Source organism: Miniopterus schreibersii, assembly GCF_964146895.1.
Source record: "Miniopterus schreibersii genome assembly, chromosome: 20".
Lineage (NCBI taxonomy): Eukaryota > Metazoa > Chordata > Mammalia > Chiroptera > Miniopteridae > Miniopterus > Miniopterus schreibersii.
Window position 1 is genome coordinate 1,224,613 of NC_138122.1, and position 18,501 is coordinate 1,243,113.

Sequence of the window (18,501 nt, forward strand, 5' to 3'; positions counted from 1 at the left end):
GGGTGTGAGGACACCGGACCTGTGTCGTTCAGAAAGCACCTTGTAGATGAGGTCTGCTGCCAGAGCTGTGGGCAGTGTGAGTGGACTTGACAGCCGGGAAAGTACAGGAGCTTAAAGCCGAGCAGATAGGCTGTGGCTTCGTCCTGTGTGTATGGGAGACGTGGCTACATCCTGCGCTGAAGCACCCCCCTGAGTGATGAGTGGAACTGCAGGCTAGAGCTGGGGAGCGGGGTGAGGACAGCGGAGAAGTAAAGGCCTTACGGGTGTTTAGGGTAGAATGGATGCTTCAAGCAGGGCACGGCTGCAGGGTCTGGAGCAGGGTTGGTGGGAGTGTCCTGGGGGAGGAGAAGGCCTGGTAGAGTCTTCCCGGGTCCAGCGTGTGGTTCCTGCGCAGGCCGCGTAGAGATCGCTGCTCAGCGTGGAGGTGTGCGCCGGGTGCCGCATGACCTTAGGTTCCTGTCTGAAGATGGAGGAGTTTGCTTTTTGCTTTGAAGACTGTAGGGAACCGGAGGAATCTTTGAGCAGGGGAGTTACTATGAATAATGCCTCTTAGGGAAACCCATGTCCTAGAAATATAGAGGATGCATGGAAGGGAAAGGTTAGGGTGGAGTCAGAATGGGAACCGTTATGGCGATGCAGGCAAGAAGTACCCTAGTTCCTCGGCCAAGCCTAGTTCCACCCTAAGCATTTCACACCTGCCAGGCCTTGGAAGACATGAGGACGAACAAACCAGGGCTTTGTCCCGGTTTTGCCTTCTGTAGGGCTCTGGGCTAGCCTGTAGCACTAAAGACTCGGATTGTGAAAAAGATTCTGAAGGCAACCGTGAGAGGGTAGGTTGCTGGTGAACGTGGGGGCCAGGGGAAGGCAGCGGAGTAAAAGCCCAGCTCTAGTCGTGAGTACCGGGGCTGGGAGGAGGTGCAGGGGGACTAGGTGTGGCAGGAAGGTGTCGGCATGGTGAGGCATCTGGGCGCAGTGAGGTGTCGGGGCGCGAGGGTGAAGACGGAGACGCTGAGAAGATAAAGGAGGCGCGACCCAGGGGCCCTGGGAAGCCCGGTCAGGCTGCCAAATGAAGCCAGGGACGCTTGCTCTTGGAGGCGCTTGTTGAAGCTGTGTAGAAGGGTGAACAGAGTTATCAGCTGGGATGGAAGTGTGATGGGGTTACGTGAGCATGAGCGTGAGCACAGGGAGTGGACCAAAGCAAAAGAGCCAGCAAAGGAGTTAAGGACAGAGATGGCTGAGATGGGACACTGTTGCAGGAGGTAAGAGAAGAGAGTTTCCAGTAAAAGGAGTGAATTAAGAGAGAAGGCATATAAATGAGTCCAACAGTACAATGTAAGATATATGCATTAAATTCAGGAGGTGTTGCCTTTTGGATGGGAGAAAAGAGGTAAGGGCTGTGAGCTGTTAGGAGATGTGCTTTGAACCAGCCAGACGTTGATGTGAATGCTGCCTGCTCGTGCGTCACCTTGGGCAGTTAACCTCTCTGAGCTCCAGAGACCTCATTAGTAAAAGAGGGTGTAGTAAGAATATCTAAAGCCTTGGATTGCTGTGAGAGGTAATGCACTAAATGAGACAAGCATGCAAAATTGCTAGCTCAGTGCCTGGCACAAAGTCACGGCTCTTGGAGTATGTTGGTTCTGTGACTGGATGCACGATTTGTAGATTGTGAAACATGAAACTGCAAGAAGCCACGGGATAGATTTCTTTTCAAACTTAGAGCACTCCTTACCTGAGGACCCAGAACAGTGTCAGAGCAGGACAGGCAAAGTTATTTCTAGGGAACACTTTTATGCAAAAAGTTATGATGGCACTCATAGGGTCATAACTGTTTTTATGACATTATGTTTGCTTAGAGTAGTTTTTACTTTCAGAACATTTACTGCCTTTAGAGGTAGTTCATTAGGCTTCTACAGAGACTGGAGTTTTATATTAGATGCTGTGGAGGAAACACAAGGAGAGAAACCCATAAAACATCTTCCTGGGAAGTTTGCAGTCCAGATTTGGGGAGAGAGGGCAAAGGGAAAGGTGCAGGAACAAATGAAAGCAGCATGGGGACAAGTGTGAGGACTCCAAGCTGGGCATGCTCTGCAGCCTGGGAGCCACAGAAGGAGAGCGTTAGCACGATTCCTTGGGGTTGTTGATTTCCAGAATTTCACAGACAGATGGGTCCCCCTGCTCTGGTTTCTGGTTCACAGCGTCCCCTGAGCCCCCTGTCCTTCCGGGAGCAGGGCTGCCATCAGACCTCTGTGCACCCTGCCTGCTGCCACCTCTGCCTTTCCCTCAGGCCTCGACTGGCGTCAGGCCCATGTGTACTTTTCCCTCCTCTGTTCCCAAATTCAAGCTGCCCTGGACTTGGAACATTCTTTCCCTCTGAAAGTCTTGCCTGCCCTTTGTGGCCCAAATCTTAGATGGAGCCATTTCTTGTCTCGCAAACCTCACCAATCCGTAGTCTTTGCTCATAGGACACACTGCAGCCTCTCATTTAATCTCATTTCCCGAGTTATAGTGAGCTGTGGACGCGTCTTTCCCCCACATGGATTCTAAGCTTCCGAAGAGGAAGGGTTCTGTGTTTTCACTGTGGCACCCCAGGGTCTGGCCCATGATTTGTTAAATTGAGTCACCTCATTCCTTTCCCCTCAGAGACTCTTTGGGCCACAGTCATTCTCTGGTTAAATTTGTTCAAAGGCCTCACTCAGCTGTGCAGGAACAAAGTAAGGTGGGGCGCCTGCTGGACAGAGCCACTTCCCGCTGTGCCTCAGTGAGTTCTCAGTCCTAGTGGCAGCTGGGTTGTTAGAGTTTCCCCGTCACCTGGCATAGGGGCGAGAGGTGAAGCTAATTTTCCTGGAAGGGTGTTTCAGAGACAGACAGCAGCCCCATCTGCGTGCAGCCAGTCTGAAGGGCAGGACTTCCATGTCCCAGCTTTCGGTAGTCACCCTTTGATGATTCTCCAGGAAATGAGAATGGCTCAGCCATTTGAAAGAAAACTGAGCTTGACTAGCTTTGTTACCGGGTTAGCTGAGAGCACTGTCTGGGGCCCCACCAGCCCGTCCCGTACCCCTTCCTTTGCTGGGCCTTGCTGGGTGTGCTCCAGCATCTCCTCATTGTGGGGAGACAGTGAAACGCTGCGTGGAGGCCTGCAAGCGTGGCCTTGCGTTGGGCAGATCGGCCCTGCGTGCACAGGCCCTCAAACACTGTTGGAGGGCGCTGGGCAGCTCCGGCTGGGTTCTGCTCTGAGCTCATCTCCTTTCCCTTGCAGTACATCTTTGCAGACGCCTATGCCCAGTACCTCTGGATCACGTTTGACTTCTGCAACACCATCCAAGGCTTTTCCATCCCGTTCCAGGCAGCTGATCTCCTCCTGCATAGTAAGGCCTCCAACCTTCTCCTGGGCTTTGACAGGTCTCACCCCAACAAGCAGGTAAGAGAGTTTCCAGAACACAGTCAGGCGGGGCTCCTCCAGTTTCCCATTCTTCCCTCGGTCCGTGTGCTCTGTTTGTCCTTTGAGTGACCTCCCTCTGGCCCCTCCCTCCTTGGCTCCCAGGCTTAGCCTTTGTGGCTGTTTTACTTTCCATGGCTAAGGAAAAAGATACCCCAGCACTGTCAGTCTGCATCCGAGCCAGAGAGCAACAGGTAGTACTTGGCAGCCCCATCGGTTAATGATGCTCTTTTGGGTGCAGGTGAACCTTTGTAAGTCTCAGAGAGAGCCAGGGAGAGAAAAGTCTGGAGTCTGAGCTCTGCTGGGACCTCCTGACACATTTCTGTTGTACCTTTTCTGTCCTCTGCTTTAAGCACACTGCTGTTGTCTACCATTTATTTGAATTTACCATTGACATCAGTATGCTTCTTAGTGTACGTGTGCACATGACCGTAGTATAAATGTGTGTATTTTCCTCCCTTAATCCGAATTTGAAGAAGAGGCGAGCAGTGGGGAGAGAGAGCCAGAGCAGCAATTACATGTCAAGGTTAAACTTGCCAAGTCAAGGGGATTGGTCTGGCATAGTCCTCTGAAACCTGCTGATCTTGTAGGATTGGATTCGTGATGAGTTTTGAATGACTGCTCAGAATAACCTTGGAACATTTCTTTTTCTTTGCAGGTTGTTTAGCTAAAACATGATCTGTTTACCTCACACACCTTAGGGAGTAACCTAGGTATGGGCAGGACCAGTTTGCCAGTGTAGGGGATTATTGCTATTTTTGGGCTACCACCTCTTCATACATGGCTTCCAGGGCCAGAGGGACCCTCGGGCTGTGTCTGTGGAAGATGAGGGGCTTTGGCAAGTTAATTACTCATAGCTATACCCTGTATTCAGTTGGTCCCCCTTGGTCCTTTGTGATTTTGTACTTTGCCACTGTCCTCTCCATTCAGCTTTAAACACTGAGGCCATTGTGCGTTTTTAAGGACACTTTCCCAGGTGAGAAATACCAAGTATAATCCTTTTATTTTTACTATTATCCGAGGGCTCGTCTTGAGTAAAATATAATTTCTGATAATCTGTAAGTGGCAGACAAGTTACAATCATTTTTCCTTCCAGTTTCTGTTGAGATCTTAGTAACTATGGAGAGAAAGGCAAAGGTGCAAGGCCTGCTCCCCCTGCCTGCCCAGGTTGCACTAGGAGCCGCGGAGCTGGCTGGTGCTTCTGGTGCCTGTTCGGATGTGGGTTGTTTCTATGCGGTTTCGGTGGGGCCGGTGTTGGGCAGTGCCAGATAGATCCTGCCTGTCTTACATCACAGCCACTCTTGTCGCTTTGGTCTTTGCAGCTATGGAAGTCAGATGATTTTGGCCGGACCTGGATCATGATTCAGGAACATGTGAAGTCCTTCTCTTGGTAAGTCATGTCATCTAAGAAATTTGAGTTACATAATCTCTTCTTTTCAGTTCTAGCTCCTTCACCAAGGGCAACCTGCCCTCTCCTGGAATGTGAAAGGGTTTGTCCCGGGAGCTCCATTCTCTAGCCCTGGGAGTTAGAACTGCAAGTGCAGCAGACTCAGGAGGGGGTGAGAGAGGAAGGTCTCTGTGAGGACTTCAGAGCTTCTGTGTTTTCATTCCACCAAGGAACCCAGGGAATCTTAAAGCTCTTCCTGTGTAAGAGTTTCTGAAGACTTTCACTTTTAGAGCATCGCATCAGAAGTGAGGATTTTTCTGTATATAAAATCAATTCATTTGTTCATTCATAACGTAGTGTTTTGAATGTCTGTTGAATATAAAACATGCTAAATATGCTTTAGGGTATGTGAAGTTGACTAATTTATGGATAGAATTATTAAGGAGATTGCAGTTTAGGTGGTAAGGAAAGATTTTTTTAAAAAAACTTTAAAAAATTTTTATTTATTGATTTGATAGAAACATCGATTTGTTGTCCCACTTATTTATGCATTCATTGGTTGGTTTTTTATGTGCCCTGATTATGGACTCGAACCCACAACCTTTGTATATCGGGATGACACTCTAACCAGCTGGACTACCTGACCAGGGTGGAAAGATGTGTTTTGCACCTAACACACACTGTGGAAGCTAAGAAGTCACGGGCATAGCATGAGAAGGCAGAAGAAGGACATATTCTTTCCAGATGGGCAGCTCATTGACAGCACCGGGACGTGCACAGCAGGCTGGGTGCAGCTGTGTGGAAGTGTGCAGGCGCAGAGTGGCTAAAGCAGAGATGAGACAATGTGCTGGGTGCAAAACACTGAGTCTTATTTTGGGGCAGTGTGTTGGGTAAAGCTGGGAGAGGTGTGTTTGTATCAGAATCTGTAGTGCTTGATAAAGGAATTTGGACTGAATTCTGAAAGTGTTGGGAAGCCTTTGTAGGTTTTTGAAAAGGAAAGTGAAACCAACAGGGCTTTTAAAAGTACAGTTGTTTCTAGTCCTAGTTGCTTCTGATCTTTTACTGTTATGGGGACATAGTGTATAACCTCGAATAGAGTTTGTACACAGCAGGCGAATGTGTAGAACAGATTCCCAGGCGCAGACTTGCTGGATCAGTGGGTCACCTGACCTATTCCACGCAGCAAACGTGATATCTCCCAGACTGACTCTTGATCTTCGCGTCCCCAAACCAGATCCAGCTATGATCTTCCCCATTTCAGTTTTTAGTGGCTCTGTCCAAACACTCGGATTCCACGTTTGTTTCCTACTTCACATTCTGCCTGTCAGGAAATCCTGTCGGCTGTACCTTCATTATATATCCAGCTATTGCCTCACTCCAAACCACTGTTGCTGCTCACATGTCCTCCAACTGGCCTGTCTGCATCCACTCTGGCCCTTCTACAGCTAATTCTCTGCACAGAGCCAGGCAGATCCTATTGAAAACGGGTAAGGTCATGTTGTCTTCTGCTTCAGACCTTTTAATAAGCATCATCATTTCTCTCAGATTAAGTGCCAGGGGACATTCCTGCTACAAGCACTGCACTTGTTATTTTTCTCTGCCTCAAATGCTTTGACTAAAGCTATGTTTACTGCTTACTCCTTGACCTCATTCAAGGCTGCTCAAGGAACACCTCCTCCCTGAGGTCTGTCCTAGGGATCCTATTAAAATTGCAACGACTCTCCTGTCATTCCCAATCTGCTGTACCCTGATCTATTCTTTTTCTGCACAGGACTTACTACATTCTAATATGCTATTATTTTGCTTATTAGTCTTTCTCTTTTTGATAGAATAAAAGCTACGTAATGGCCAGGGGCTTTTGCCACTTTTCTGCACTGGTATATACCCAGTGAATGAAGCTTTGAAATTATAACTTTAGTGGAGATTGCCAAATTTTCTATAGAAAGTCTCAGAGTTTGCACTCATTTCAACAGCATGGAATTGTGCCTCTCTCCAAGCCATGTGTTAGGAAAGAAATAATATCTCACTGTAGTTTTAATTTGCACTTTTCTTATTATGAATGATTTTGAACATCAATTTAACCTGCTTTAGGTTCATTTTAATATCTTTTTTGTGACATGTCTATTCATGCCATTTGCCCTTTCTCTATTAGATTCGTAGTTTTATTATTGGTTTCCAGGAGCTCTTTATATATTTGAGATCAGTCCTTTATGATATGAGATAGATTGTGTGTTTATTTATATTTTCCAGTTTGTCATTCGTCTTTTCACTTTTAGTTTTAGTCTTTATTAAATGCAGTGGCCCAGCAAGAGGGTAGGTACCATCTGCGCTGCTATAGCCCAGTTTGAAGAGGAATGTCTGAGTTGTGTTGCTTCCTTGGTAATGGTGCTGGTGCAGACGGGGCAGCTGAGAGTGGAGCCTCACAGCTGAGTATATTCAGGTTCTAGTGGGCGTCCTCTGCAGAGAGGGCAGCCGGTGGTTATTTTCCTTGGGCAGAGGTTGTAGAGTTTTAGTGAAATTATAAGCATAATGTCATCCAAGTGCACCCTCTACCCAAGGAATAGCATCAGAACTTTCTTGTGCTTTATTTGAATTTTAAATGGACAAGTTGCTCTTTTACTTGTTTAGGGAACTATATAGCAAGAGGGCAAACCAGCTGGATTACTAAAGAAAGGGACTTCATGTTTGGGAATTAGTGTGTTGTGCCTTCTGCCTCTGTGCAGACATGCAGATATTTTAGGGGAAAGGACTGGCTTATCTTGTTTTAGATAATTGCATGAATGGTGTCAGGGCCTTTCAGGCTACTTGGGGGATTTTCCCCTAGGATTCCCCACAATAAGTGAGTATGATCTAACTCCTCAGAGAGCAATGGCATTCTTTTGTTCAACAGTGCTTGGTAGCCTTGGAACAGCAGGAGGGCCGGAAGCCAGTGCTTTATGTTATCCAGAGCTGGAGACCTGCAGGACAGGACAGTGGAGAAGCTATGGGGGAGGGGCTCCAGCTTGCCCTGTGGAGCATCGCTGAAGGGTTGTGAGAGCAGGGAAGGCCAGGTGAGGACTGATGATTGTGCTCGGAGGTAGAGCAAGCCTTAGGATTTCCAAATGAGGGCAAACAGAAAAGGAAATAGGTGTGAGTGAATGTTAGAAGTGGGAGGCTAGGACTGCAAGCACAAGAACTTGTGGCGGAGTCGCTCTTAGAAATGGGAGGTCCAAGTATGGATGACAGAACTGAATGGGGGTGAAAGCCACAGCGCTGTCTCTAGGTCTTGGTGCTGCTTTTGGCCAGGAAGAAATAGCAGAGGTGAGCTTGTTCTCAAAATACCTGAATAAAGGTCCCTTCCCCTCTGCCTTTTAAAAATATCCAGCAGCTTCATGTTAATTTGCGTATCGTCTAGAGTACGGGAAGCACTTTATCAGTACTTCTAATTGTGGAGGAGATGAGAACCTGCCACCTCCCCCCACCTGCACGCAGAGCATTTGATGACAAGAGTTGTCTCCCACATTAGGACCAAGGCTGCTGGCTGCTCCAGTGCCTTATTAGCTCTCTAGGTTATAAGGCCAGAGTTGTCTCCCCCACTGAAAAGAGGCTCTTTAATTCTTCTATTCCAATCTTCGTTTCTCCTGCTCCCTCCTCCTTTCCCCTCCCCCTTCCTAGCTCCTCTCCCCCCTCCCTTCCCCTCCCCCACCCCTCTGTCTTCTCTCCTCTCTTTCCCCTCCCCTCCCCCTCCTCCCCTCTCCTCCCCTCTCCCCTCTCCCCTCCCCCTTCTCCCCTCTCCCCCCTCCCCCTCTCTCCTCTTTCCCCCTTCCCCCTCCTCCTCCTCCCTCTCCTCCCCCTTCTCCCCTCCCCTCTCCCCTCTCCCCCCTCCTGTCTCCTCTCCCCCTCCTGTCCCCTCTCCTGTCCCCTCTCCTGTCCCCTCTCCCCCTCCCCCCTCCCCCCTCTTCCCCCTTCCCCCTCCCCCTCCTCCCTCTCCTCCCTTCTCTCCTCCCCCTTCTCCCCTCCCCTCTCCCCTCTCCCCCCTCCTGTCTCCTCTCCCCCTCCTGTCCCCCCTCCTGTCCCCTCTCCTGTCCCCTCTCCTGTCCCCTCTCCCCTCCCCTCCCCTCCCCTCCCCCTCCCCCTCCCCCCTCCCCTCTCCCCTCTCTCCCCTCCCCTCTTCCTCCTCTCCCCTTTCCCCTCCCCTCCCCTCTCTCCTCTGTCCTCTCTGTCTTCTTTTTCTTTCCTTTCATTCTTTTTTCCTTAGAATATGCTCTTGACAGTGATCTGGAAGGAATTTTATGTCATAACCTTCATTATCCCTAGAGCTGATGTGGGGGTGATGGAACTCTACAAAGACAGTTGTGTAAGTGAGCCCTTCGGCCTTTCCTCACCCTCTTCTTGGTTTTTCCAGTTATTTTTCCTGCTTGCTGAAGGTCTGCCTGGCCTTGGTGCTCTTGTGAGCCTTAGGAGCCTGGGGCAGATTAGTTTTCCCTTGGCTGCTGTTTGGGCTGTATTTGGGGGACAACAGTTCAGAGATTCTTCTCCAAGGTAGTTTGATCTCATCCCTCTACTGTTCCCAGTTTGGAATAATCTCTGTAATTATGGTCCATAGATCCAGTGCAGGAAGGATGAATTCAGGAAGGAACCCTATAGGGTAAAAATAAACCTAAGACATGGAATTTAAAGGCGTCTGTGCTCTCTGGGAAGCTCAGGCAGACGCAGTGTGATGAGCAACGTAATACATTGTAACAGTGTTTTCAGTGTAGAATAAGAAGCATTTCTGTGTAAAGGAGACTGATTCAGACTCCATCCTACCAAAGCAGTTTCCTACCTTTGTTTGAAACTCATATAAAAGTCATTAAAAAGGCTTGAAATTGAGTGCTATGGAGGTATGTTGCCAGTGTCGAGAGAGGGAAGAGAGCATTAGGGGAAGGCTTCCTGGAAGAGGGGGGCTTGACCTTGCCCCAGAAGGTGAGTAAGATTTAGAAGTGCGCACCAGAGGGTGTGGCCGGGGCACGCCTGCGGAGGCTGCAGAGCGGCGGGGGCATGGCGGGAGAAATGAGCCTCCTGAAGGGCATGAGTGTGCCCAGGAGTTTGTGAGGGAGATCGCTGGACATGCCTTTGCTCTGGGTGCATTCTGGTTGCACAGATCGCTGGTATCAACAGCCCAGAGCAGACAGGAGGAGGAAAGGGTCCATTACAAAGGTAAGTCTCCCTGGTTCCTCGTGTGGTTTCCTCTTGAGCTGTCCTAAGAACACAGCGTCCTGGGAAACTCTCCTTCATTCTTCCAAGGTCCGCAACGCGGGGCCAGAAACGTGCTGACAGCGTCAAGCTGGACTTACTGATTCTAAAATTCTCCAACTTTCACTGTTTCTTTCCACTCTGCTCAAGCATGGTCAGAGCTTGCTTCGAGTGGAAACCCAGGATGCACTGAGCTGAGGAGCAACCAAAGCGAGACGTTTACAGCACCTAGCCTTTCCAGTCTGGTGCCCTCGGCCTAGATGCCTGTCTGCATGGCAGAGCCTCCACGCCTCCATGATTAAACTTGGAAATGATGATGACAACTATTTTTTCCTTTCAGGGGAATTGATCCTTATGACAAGCCAAACACCGTCTACATTGAACGGCACGAACCCTCCGGTTACTCCACAGTTTTCCGAAGTACTGACTTCTTCCAGTCCTGGGAGAAGCAGGAAGTGGTCCTGGAGGAAGTGAGGGACTTTCAGCTGCGGGACAAGTACATGTTTGCTACAAAGGTGGTGGTAAGTTGATGGTGCTCAGGAGTAAACTAATTTGGCATTTCTTTTCTGAGGTTTGGCTTCTGTGATCACACAGATGAGTTCGCACAGCAGGGCCCGGATTGCATTGTCTGGGGAGCTTGACTGCACGGTGCTGGACAGATGCACATCCCAGAGGGCTTGGAAGGGTCTGGGAGGTGGAGGAGTGGAGAAGCTCTAGGGATTTGGTTGTTTTCCATGCATCCTTGACAAACACATATTTCTTTGAAATCCCAATGAAAAGAACTCAGAAGGGAGGGGTAGAGCTCAGTGGCATTTTTCTTTAATTCCACTGCCTGATTTCCTTTCAATTTAGGCTAATTTCTTTGGGAATTTCCGACCCATGTAATTTACATGGCTAATAGAATGTGTAGTCAGTGGCTAGTGAGAGTTAGTGCTGTAAGAAAAGCAGTAATTAAGCTTCCAGCTGTCAGTAAGTAGCTTAACTCACAGCCTTTGGGAAAATTTTCCTCTTGATTTGATGGGTTGGAGCCAGATGCTGAAATGGAGAGCTTGCTCCTCTAACAGAGCTTGATTATTTAATAGGACTTGCCTTGCAACTGTATCAAGTTGTAAGTTGCAACTAAACTGCACTGTGTAAAGGAGAAAACAGGCCCAGCCAAGAGCAGACTGGACTGCTATCCTGGGGGGGCAATAGGCTCACTTTCTTAATGATAGCCGTTGGCTCCGTGGCCCCAGGCTGTGCTGAAGGCCTCTGGAAACTGGGAGGTTGCTCTGCTTTCTATCACTGTTGACCTCAGGGACAACATGAGATGCAGTATTTTCCTCCAGGTTCTCATTTATAGGATTGGCAGCTGGCCATACAGAAGCAGGTCAATCCCCTTGGGATTCTGGGTATAGAGAAGACACCCAGCAGGGAAATCAGGGAGTAAGGTTGGAATGAGGAGAGAAGATGTGGGTGGCTAAAGGCAAGAGGGGCTCCCACTACATATCTTGGGAAATGTTTTTTTAAAAATATATCTTATTGATTTCAGAGAGAGGAAGGGAGAGGGAGAGAGAGAGTTGAAACATCAATGATGAGAGTCATTGATCGGCTGCCTCCTGCACGCCCCTGACTGGGGATCTAGCCTGCAACCCAGCATGTGCCCCGACCAGGAACTGAACCACGATCTCCTGGGTCCTAGGTCCTAGGTCCTAGGTCATCAGCTCAGTGGCATCGGTGTTTTGGTTTTTTTAAACCACTAAACTCTGACAGGTTTTCTTTTCTCAGCCTGTTTGCCTTGAGTCACCCTCTGGATCATTCCCTTCCTGCCTTGCCTGTCAGCCTTTTTTTCTTTCACACTCACACTCACACACACTCACACACACGCCCCGTGGCAGCCTAAGAACACAGCATCCTTGAGCTTCCTGGGGCAGGGTGTGGTGGGAACTCAGAGGTGAGAAATCAGCCCTGAGGACTAGTACCTTATGACATCCATTTGGGCAGCCTTGAGTTTCAGTGCTTCCTCCAGTCCTTCAGTGTTCATAGGTCTTTTCTGTTTTAGTTTCTTGGGTCTAAATTTTTGGTATGATTTTAATTTATTTTTTTAAGTGAGAGAGAGAAGGGGAGGGAGGGGGAAAGAGAGAGAGAGAGAGAGAGTGAGCAATTTGTTGTTCCCCTTATTTATGCATTCATTGTATGTGCCATGGTTGATTCTTGTATGCTACCCAGCCAGTTGGCTCGATTTTAATTTCTTAATTTTAAGGCACAGTGGTTGATTCCCAGATTTGTCCTGTCCTGGCTGATGTGGACAGCTGTTGTACATTACTGTTAACTCCATTATTTCTTTCTTTTTTTTTTTTTTTTAAATATATCTTTATTGATTTCAGAGAGAGGAAGGGAGAGGGGGAGAGAGAGATAGAGACATCAATGATGAGAGAGTCATTGATCGAGCCCACAACCCGGGCATGTGCCCTGACTGGGAATCGAACCCCGATCGCCTGGATCCTAGGTCTACGCTCAACTGCTGAGCCACGCCCGGCCGGGCTCCATTATTTCTAGATCTCACACCCCAGAGTCTAAGTTAAATCCCAGCTGGAGTGTTCTGTGCCCTCCATTTTGATCTAACAAGCATGTCTGCTCTATATGTAGAGTGCCGGTGGTGAGTTCTTATCATCCCTGGTCGGCGGTTAGATCAGGGGCTGTGTCTGCTTTGAGCATCACCAATACAGTACCCAGTATCTCGCACATGCTTAATACACAGCAGATGTACAGGAGAGTTAAAGGAATGCCATGTTTGCCCACCTGATTTAGAAAGGATAGGCTAGTAGATTTCGGGGAGGTTGGGAGCTTATTAAATTATTGCTATTTCTACAGTCAACTCTCAGCTCTCTGAGTGGTTTACTTTATATGGTATTGGTGGTAGAACTGTAGTTATGTGTTGGCTTCTTCCTTCACATAGACGGGCCACCAGACCCTACGATGAGCTGGCCAGCACCTGGAAGTGTTTCTCAGACTGTGGTCTTAGGAACACCTATGGCGGCGTCGTGCAGGCACTTTGTTACACAGGCAGGTTGCAGGGCCCAGATGCATTTTTTCCCTGAGCATCTCCAGGTTGCCTAAGAATCTTCAAAATTTGAGAAACTCTTACATGAGGTCTCCTATATGTAGAAGCATCTAATAGTCAATTATATTATCAAAGGAACATTTCTCAATGGGTAGGTGAGAAGAAACACAACTGGCAGTGGATAAAGTGGGTGTTTTCCTCCTTTTCGTTACAAGTTAGACTGCAAATCATAAAGATAAACAGTATTGGCCTTGGATGGATAACCCAGTAGTGGGAGCGTTAAGGCCTGCAAGTGCAAGTCCTTACCTGAGGTATGCCTAGCACGCAAGCTGCCTGGGTTTAGAGAAATCCAAATGACTTTAATGTTAAATGGATTCAAATCAAATTAGGAAAGTCAAGGACCTAATTTCAAACCACAGAAAATTGGTGTTGGGCCATTATCTCTTTTGCTTTCTTCCAAAAGCAAGCAAAACGATTCCTTTTGTTTGTTTGTTTTATTTATCTTTATTGAAAGTAAAGTTGAAAGTATTACAGATAGTCCCTTCCCCCCCCATTGATCCGTTCCACCCTGCACCAGCCACCCCCCCCCCCCCCCCCCCGCCGTCTTCCCCATACCATTGTCAGCGAAAGACAAGCATCACATGATCTCACTTACATGTGGAATATAATGAATAAAATAAACTGATGAACAAAATAGGTGCAGAAACAGAAGCACGGAACAGACTGAGGAATCTCAGAGGGAAGGTGGGGGTGGGGGTGGGGCTGTGGGTGGAGAGAGATTAATCAAAGAACTTATGCATAACCCATGATTACAATTCTTTGCAAGTTAGTTTTTAGGACATGAGGGAACAGCCATCTGGGTTCTGGGCTGCAGCTTGTATCCTAGTCCTCAGAGCTTTCTGGTGCCCTTTGACTTATTTTAACCTAATTTTTATTCCTTTTTTTTTTTTGACATAAAGTTCACTTGTCTTAATAATCCACATCATAGTGATAGGGCCATTAAAACAGCAGTGAAGCATCTCTGCAAACTGGCATCAGTTTAACTTGATATGCAGCTGTGAGGTTCCTCCTGGTGCATAAGAATCGTTGCTAGAAAGCTAGAGGGAGGTAAAGTTGAGCCGCTCCTCGACAGCTTTACTGCCTACCTGTCATGAAAGCCAGACCTAGACAATTCTTGCACAGATGTTTATCGCTAAGCAAGTACCCAGCGTGTGGGTTTCTGTGGAGTTTCCTCCCTGTTCTTACAGATGGTGCAGCCACACAATGCATGATGCAGACACAGTGTCCTAGAGGAGGGATTGGCCAACTATGGTCTACACTTGTTTTTGTCAGTATTCATTGAAACAGCGGTGCACATTTGGTTATGCATTATTACTGCTTTCATGTTATAGTGGCAGAAGTGAATAGTTGCTTAAAGGCAGGATGGCCCAGAACGTTTGAAATATTTCTATGTGGACCTTTACAGAAAAAAGTTTGCCAACCCTTTTAGAGGCAGGATTCTGTTACCCTTTCAGTTGCATCAGGCAACCTGAATCCTCTAGTGCAAGAGCTTGACATGTCTTAGGCATTATCCTTGAGAGTTGAGGTTACAAATGTCCCTAAATTGTTATGTTCTTTTTATGCCAGGGCATACCTTTAGGATATTATGGCCAATTCAGATACCTTGTGGGCTACCGATCTCCCTAGAGAACTCATTTGTGCTTTCACTATTTTGACCAACCACTAATTTCTCCACATCCTCTCCAGCACTTACTGTTTGTTGATTTATTGATGGTAGCCATTCTTGCAGCTGTGAGGTGATACCTATAGTAGTTCCGTTGAAAATCAGCTGACAGCCTTATGGGAGCTCCCTTGTAGGTAACTGAATGTCTCTGTCTTGCTGCCCCTAAAATTCTTTCTTTGTCTTTAACCTTTGTCATTTTAATTATGATGTGTCTTGCTGTGGTTCTCTTTGGGTTCACTTTGATTGGGACTCTGTGTTTCCTGAACTTGTGTGACTTTTCCCTTCACCAGGTCAGGGAAGTTTTCTGTCACTATTTCTTCAACCAGGTTCTCTATCCTTTGCTCGCTTTCTTCTCCCTCTTGAATCCTTTTGATGTGGATGTTGCTCCGTTTCATGGTGTCCCACAGTCCCCTTAGGTGCCCTAATGCTTTTTAAGTATTTTTTCTTTTTGCTGCTTTGAGTGATTTTTTTCTATCTTGTCTTCTAATTTGCTGATTCAGTCCTCAGCTTCTTCTAATCTCCTGTTGATTCCTCCCAGGGTATTCTTTACTTCACCTATGTCGTTCTTCATTTCTGATCGGTTCTTATTCATGGTTTCTATATCTTTTTTCATGCTGATGTAGTTCCCACTATGGTTCTTGTAGTTCACGTTAAGATGCTTGTGGTTCTCACTAAGTTACTTGAGCATCCTTATAACCATTACTTTGAACTCTGTATCTGATAAATTGCTTGCCTCCATTTTATTTAGCTCTTTTTCTGGAGATTCCTTCTGTTCTTTCATTTTGGTCTGTTTCTTTGTTTCTCCATTTTTCCTGTTTCTTTGTTTCTATGTGGCAGAGAAGACTGCTATGCCTCCCAGTCTTGGTGGGTGGGTTTCTTGTGGGACCCGGTGGTGTAGTCTCCTTGATCTCCTGAGCTCGGTGCTCTAGGAATGACCCTTGTGTGGGTTATGTGGGCTCTCCTATTGAATTTGGGTTTTGATTGCTGTTGTCCTGTTCGTGGGTGGGCTCAGCCCTCAGGTTTGTTGACTGTGAGTCTCAACCCAGACCAGGTGGTGCCAGCTGTCATACAGGTGCTGACAGAACAAAGCAAGACAAAAGCAGGCCAAACTGAAAACAACATGAAAACAACAACAGTAATAAAACAACCACCACAACAGAAGGACTAAAAAACAAACAAACCTAACACACAGAGAGAATAGTAGAAGACACGAAACCAAAAGAATTAGAGAAAAAGAAGGAAGGAACAGACAGACAGAAAGGAGACTATGAAAGGAAGGAAGATGTCAGAACAGGGTACGTATGAAAAATGGGAGAGAGAGAATGAGGGAAATAACAGTAACTGTAGAAGTTAATAGTATTAAGATAAAATATAGACTGGAAAAGGAAAATGGGAAAAGAAATAAAAGAAAAATATTGAATTAAAAATAAATATTTAAAAAGTAAAGAATGAGGGAAAACAGACTAAAATGCAAGAGAACAATGAGAGAATATGAAAAAAGAAGAAAAAAAAAATCAAATCAAACAAAAGAAAACAACACCCTTTGGACCTGCTGTTTGTGGGGGCTTGTCAGGTTTTGCCAGATGTTGATGCCGGATCCCACAGCTCTCTGGTGCAGGCCCCTGAGAGTCGCTGCCCTGCCTGGCCCTGGGCAGCCCGATGAAGCCCTGCGGGCAGAGCCCTGGGGAGATGGCCAGGCCTCCTTAGCCCGGAGGCTGGGCTGCCTGGCCTCCCGCCTGCACCTCAGTCAGCTGCGCTCCCTCCCCACGCAGCTGGGCCCTGAGTGCTGTCTGCTCCCTGGCAGGATGGCTCCACCTGGCTCGCATTGAGGGCGGTGCCTGTATCTTGTGGGAGGGGTGGCAAGTCCTATCTGTCCAATGTCTCAGCTCTGCCTGGGTCACTGTCCAACCCTTGTCACCACCCCAAGGAGGAGGGGATGAAAAAGGAAACCCAGAAACAACCCCCAGCCCTGCTTCGCGCTCTACTCTCTACTCCCAGGGCTTCTCTACTCCTGGGGCTTGTGCCCAGGACCCCACCAGGCCAAGGTGCACGGGTGCAGATTTCCATCCCAGAGCTGGGCCGCAGGTGGGTGAGGGGCGCCGCCTCTTTACTTGAGGTGGGGGTATAGTGTCTCTCTCCCAGGGCAGTCTTATTGGCCCGCGTCCTGCTTTCTGCCCAAACTGCTTTTGGAGAATAAGCGTCCCCTCAGATGCACAGCTGAGTGACCGCTCAGACCCTTCGGCCAGTCTGGATTTCTGCCATGTGGTCCCTCTCACAGACCCCCTTGGGCGAGCTTCCAGGCTGGAGGTGTAGCCCAGCACTCGCTTTTTGCCTGGGATAGTGCAGTCTGATTCCCCCAGGTGGGCCAGATCACCAGTGAGTCCTCCTGCCTGATGCTCCGTGGGCTCCCCTAGCCTTCTCTTGCTCTGATTTTGGGATCCCTGCATGGGGCTGAGACCCCGGGCTCGCGAGGGCAGGGGCTGTGCTGCTGCACCTTCCCAGCTGTGCTGTGCAGCTGTGGATGTGGCTCACCCACTCCGAGTCTTCTCCTGTCTCCTCTCCACACTCCCTGCTCACAGTATTTCAGATCAGCTATTTTGCAGCTGGTTTTTCAAGTTGGATGTTTTGCGGTTTAGCCGCAAGTCTGATCTGGTGGTGGGAGCAAGCGGAGGGAACTTCCCTAGACTCCAGCCATCTTGCCTCTTCAAGTTTCATGTTGATAGAGGAACAGAAAAACTTAGTAATTCCCTCAGTATTGTAGGCTTCTACCTGAGAAGCTAGCTAACCACAATTGAGTTGTAAATTTTAGGATAACTGACCAGAACCAACTGTTGACTATTTTATATTTTAAAATCCTCACCTAAGGACACGCTTCCATTGACTTTAGAGAGAGAGGAGGGGAGAGAGAGAGAGAGAGAGAGAAAGAAACATCAGTGTGAGAGAGCAACATTGATCAGTTGTTTCCTATGCACACCCTGACTGGGGATCACACCCACAGCCTAGGTATGTGCCCTAACGGGGAATCAAACCCACAACCTTTTGGTGCATGGGATGATGCTCCAACCAACTCAACCACGGGGCCAGGCTTGACAAACTGTTTTATTTATGATATTACTTAAATATATGTGAACATAAAGCTAGATACCACTTATAACTCTACAATTATAAAACCCAAACATATTTAAAGATTAAAAATAAAACTATAAAACCAATAAATTTAAAATTAATTTTTATAATAATTGTATTGAGATATAACTTATGTACCATAAAATTCACCCTTTTAAAGTGTGCAGTTTACTGCTTTGTAGTATATTCACAGGGTTGTGTGTTGCTCATCACACCCTAATTCCAGAACATTTTCATCACCAGCAAGACAGACTCCACATCCGTTAGTGTGCTACTCATTCTCCGCTCTCCCCAGACCCTATCAGCCTCAGCTCTCGTGTCTGCCTGGTGGATTTGCCTATTCAAGACATTTAGAGAATCGTGTGCTATGTGACTTTTTGTGACTGCTTTCTGTGGAAGCGTAATGTTTTCAAGGTTCACCTGTGCTGTAGCTGGACCTTCAGAGTTAATGTGTTTCTGTCTGTGTGTTTACTCCTCCCCTGAGGGTATTTTTTCCATTGATTTTTAGGGAGAGTGGAAGGGAGGGAGGAGGGGGAGAGAGAGAGAAACATTGATGTGAGAGAGATACATCG

At 47.6% G+C, this 18,501-nt stretch overlaps 1 protein-coding gene across 1 annotated transcript in view; it reads left to right on the forward strand.

The window, feature by feature from the left end:
* Positions 1 to 18,501, forward strand: part of SORL1 (sortilin related receptor 1) — a 164,247-nt gene that overhangs the window by 25,446 nt on the left and 120,300 nt on the right. The window contains exons 4-6 of the mRNA XM_081123526.1: positions 3,257 to 3,418; positions 4,759 to 4,826; positions 10,378 to 10,558. Coding sequence (XP_080979652.1) covers positions 3,257 to 3,418; positions 4,759 to 4,826; positions 10,378 to 10,558 — 411 coding nt within the window. The remainder of the gene's footprint in view (positions 1 to 3,256; positions 3,419 to 4,758; positions 4,827 to 10,377; positions 10,559 to 18,501) is intronic.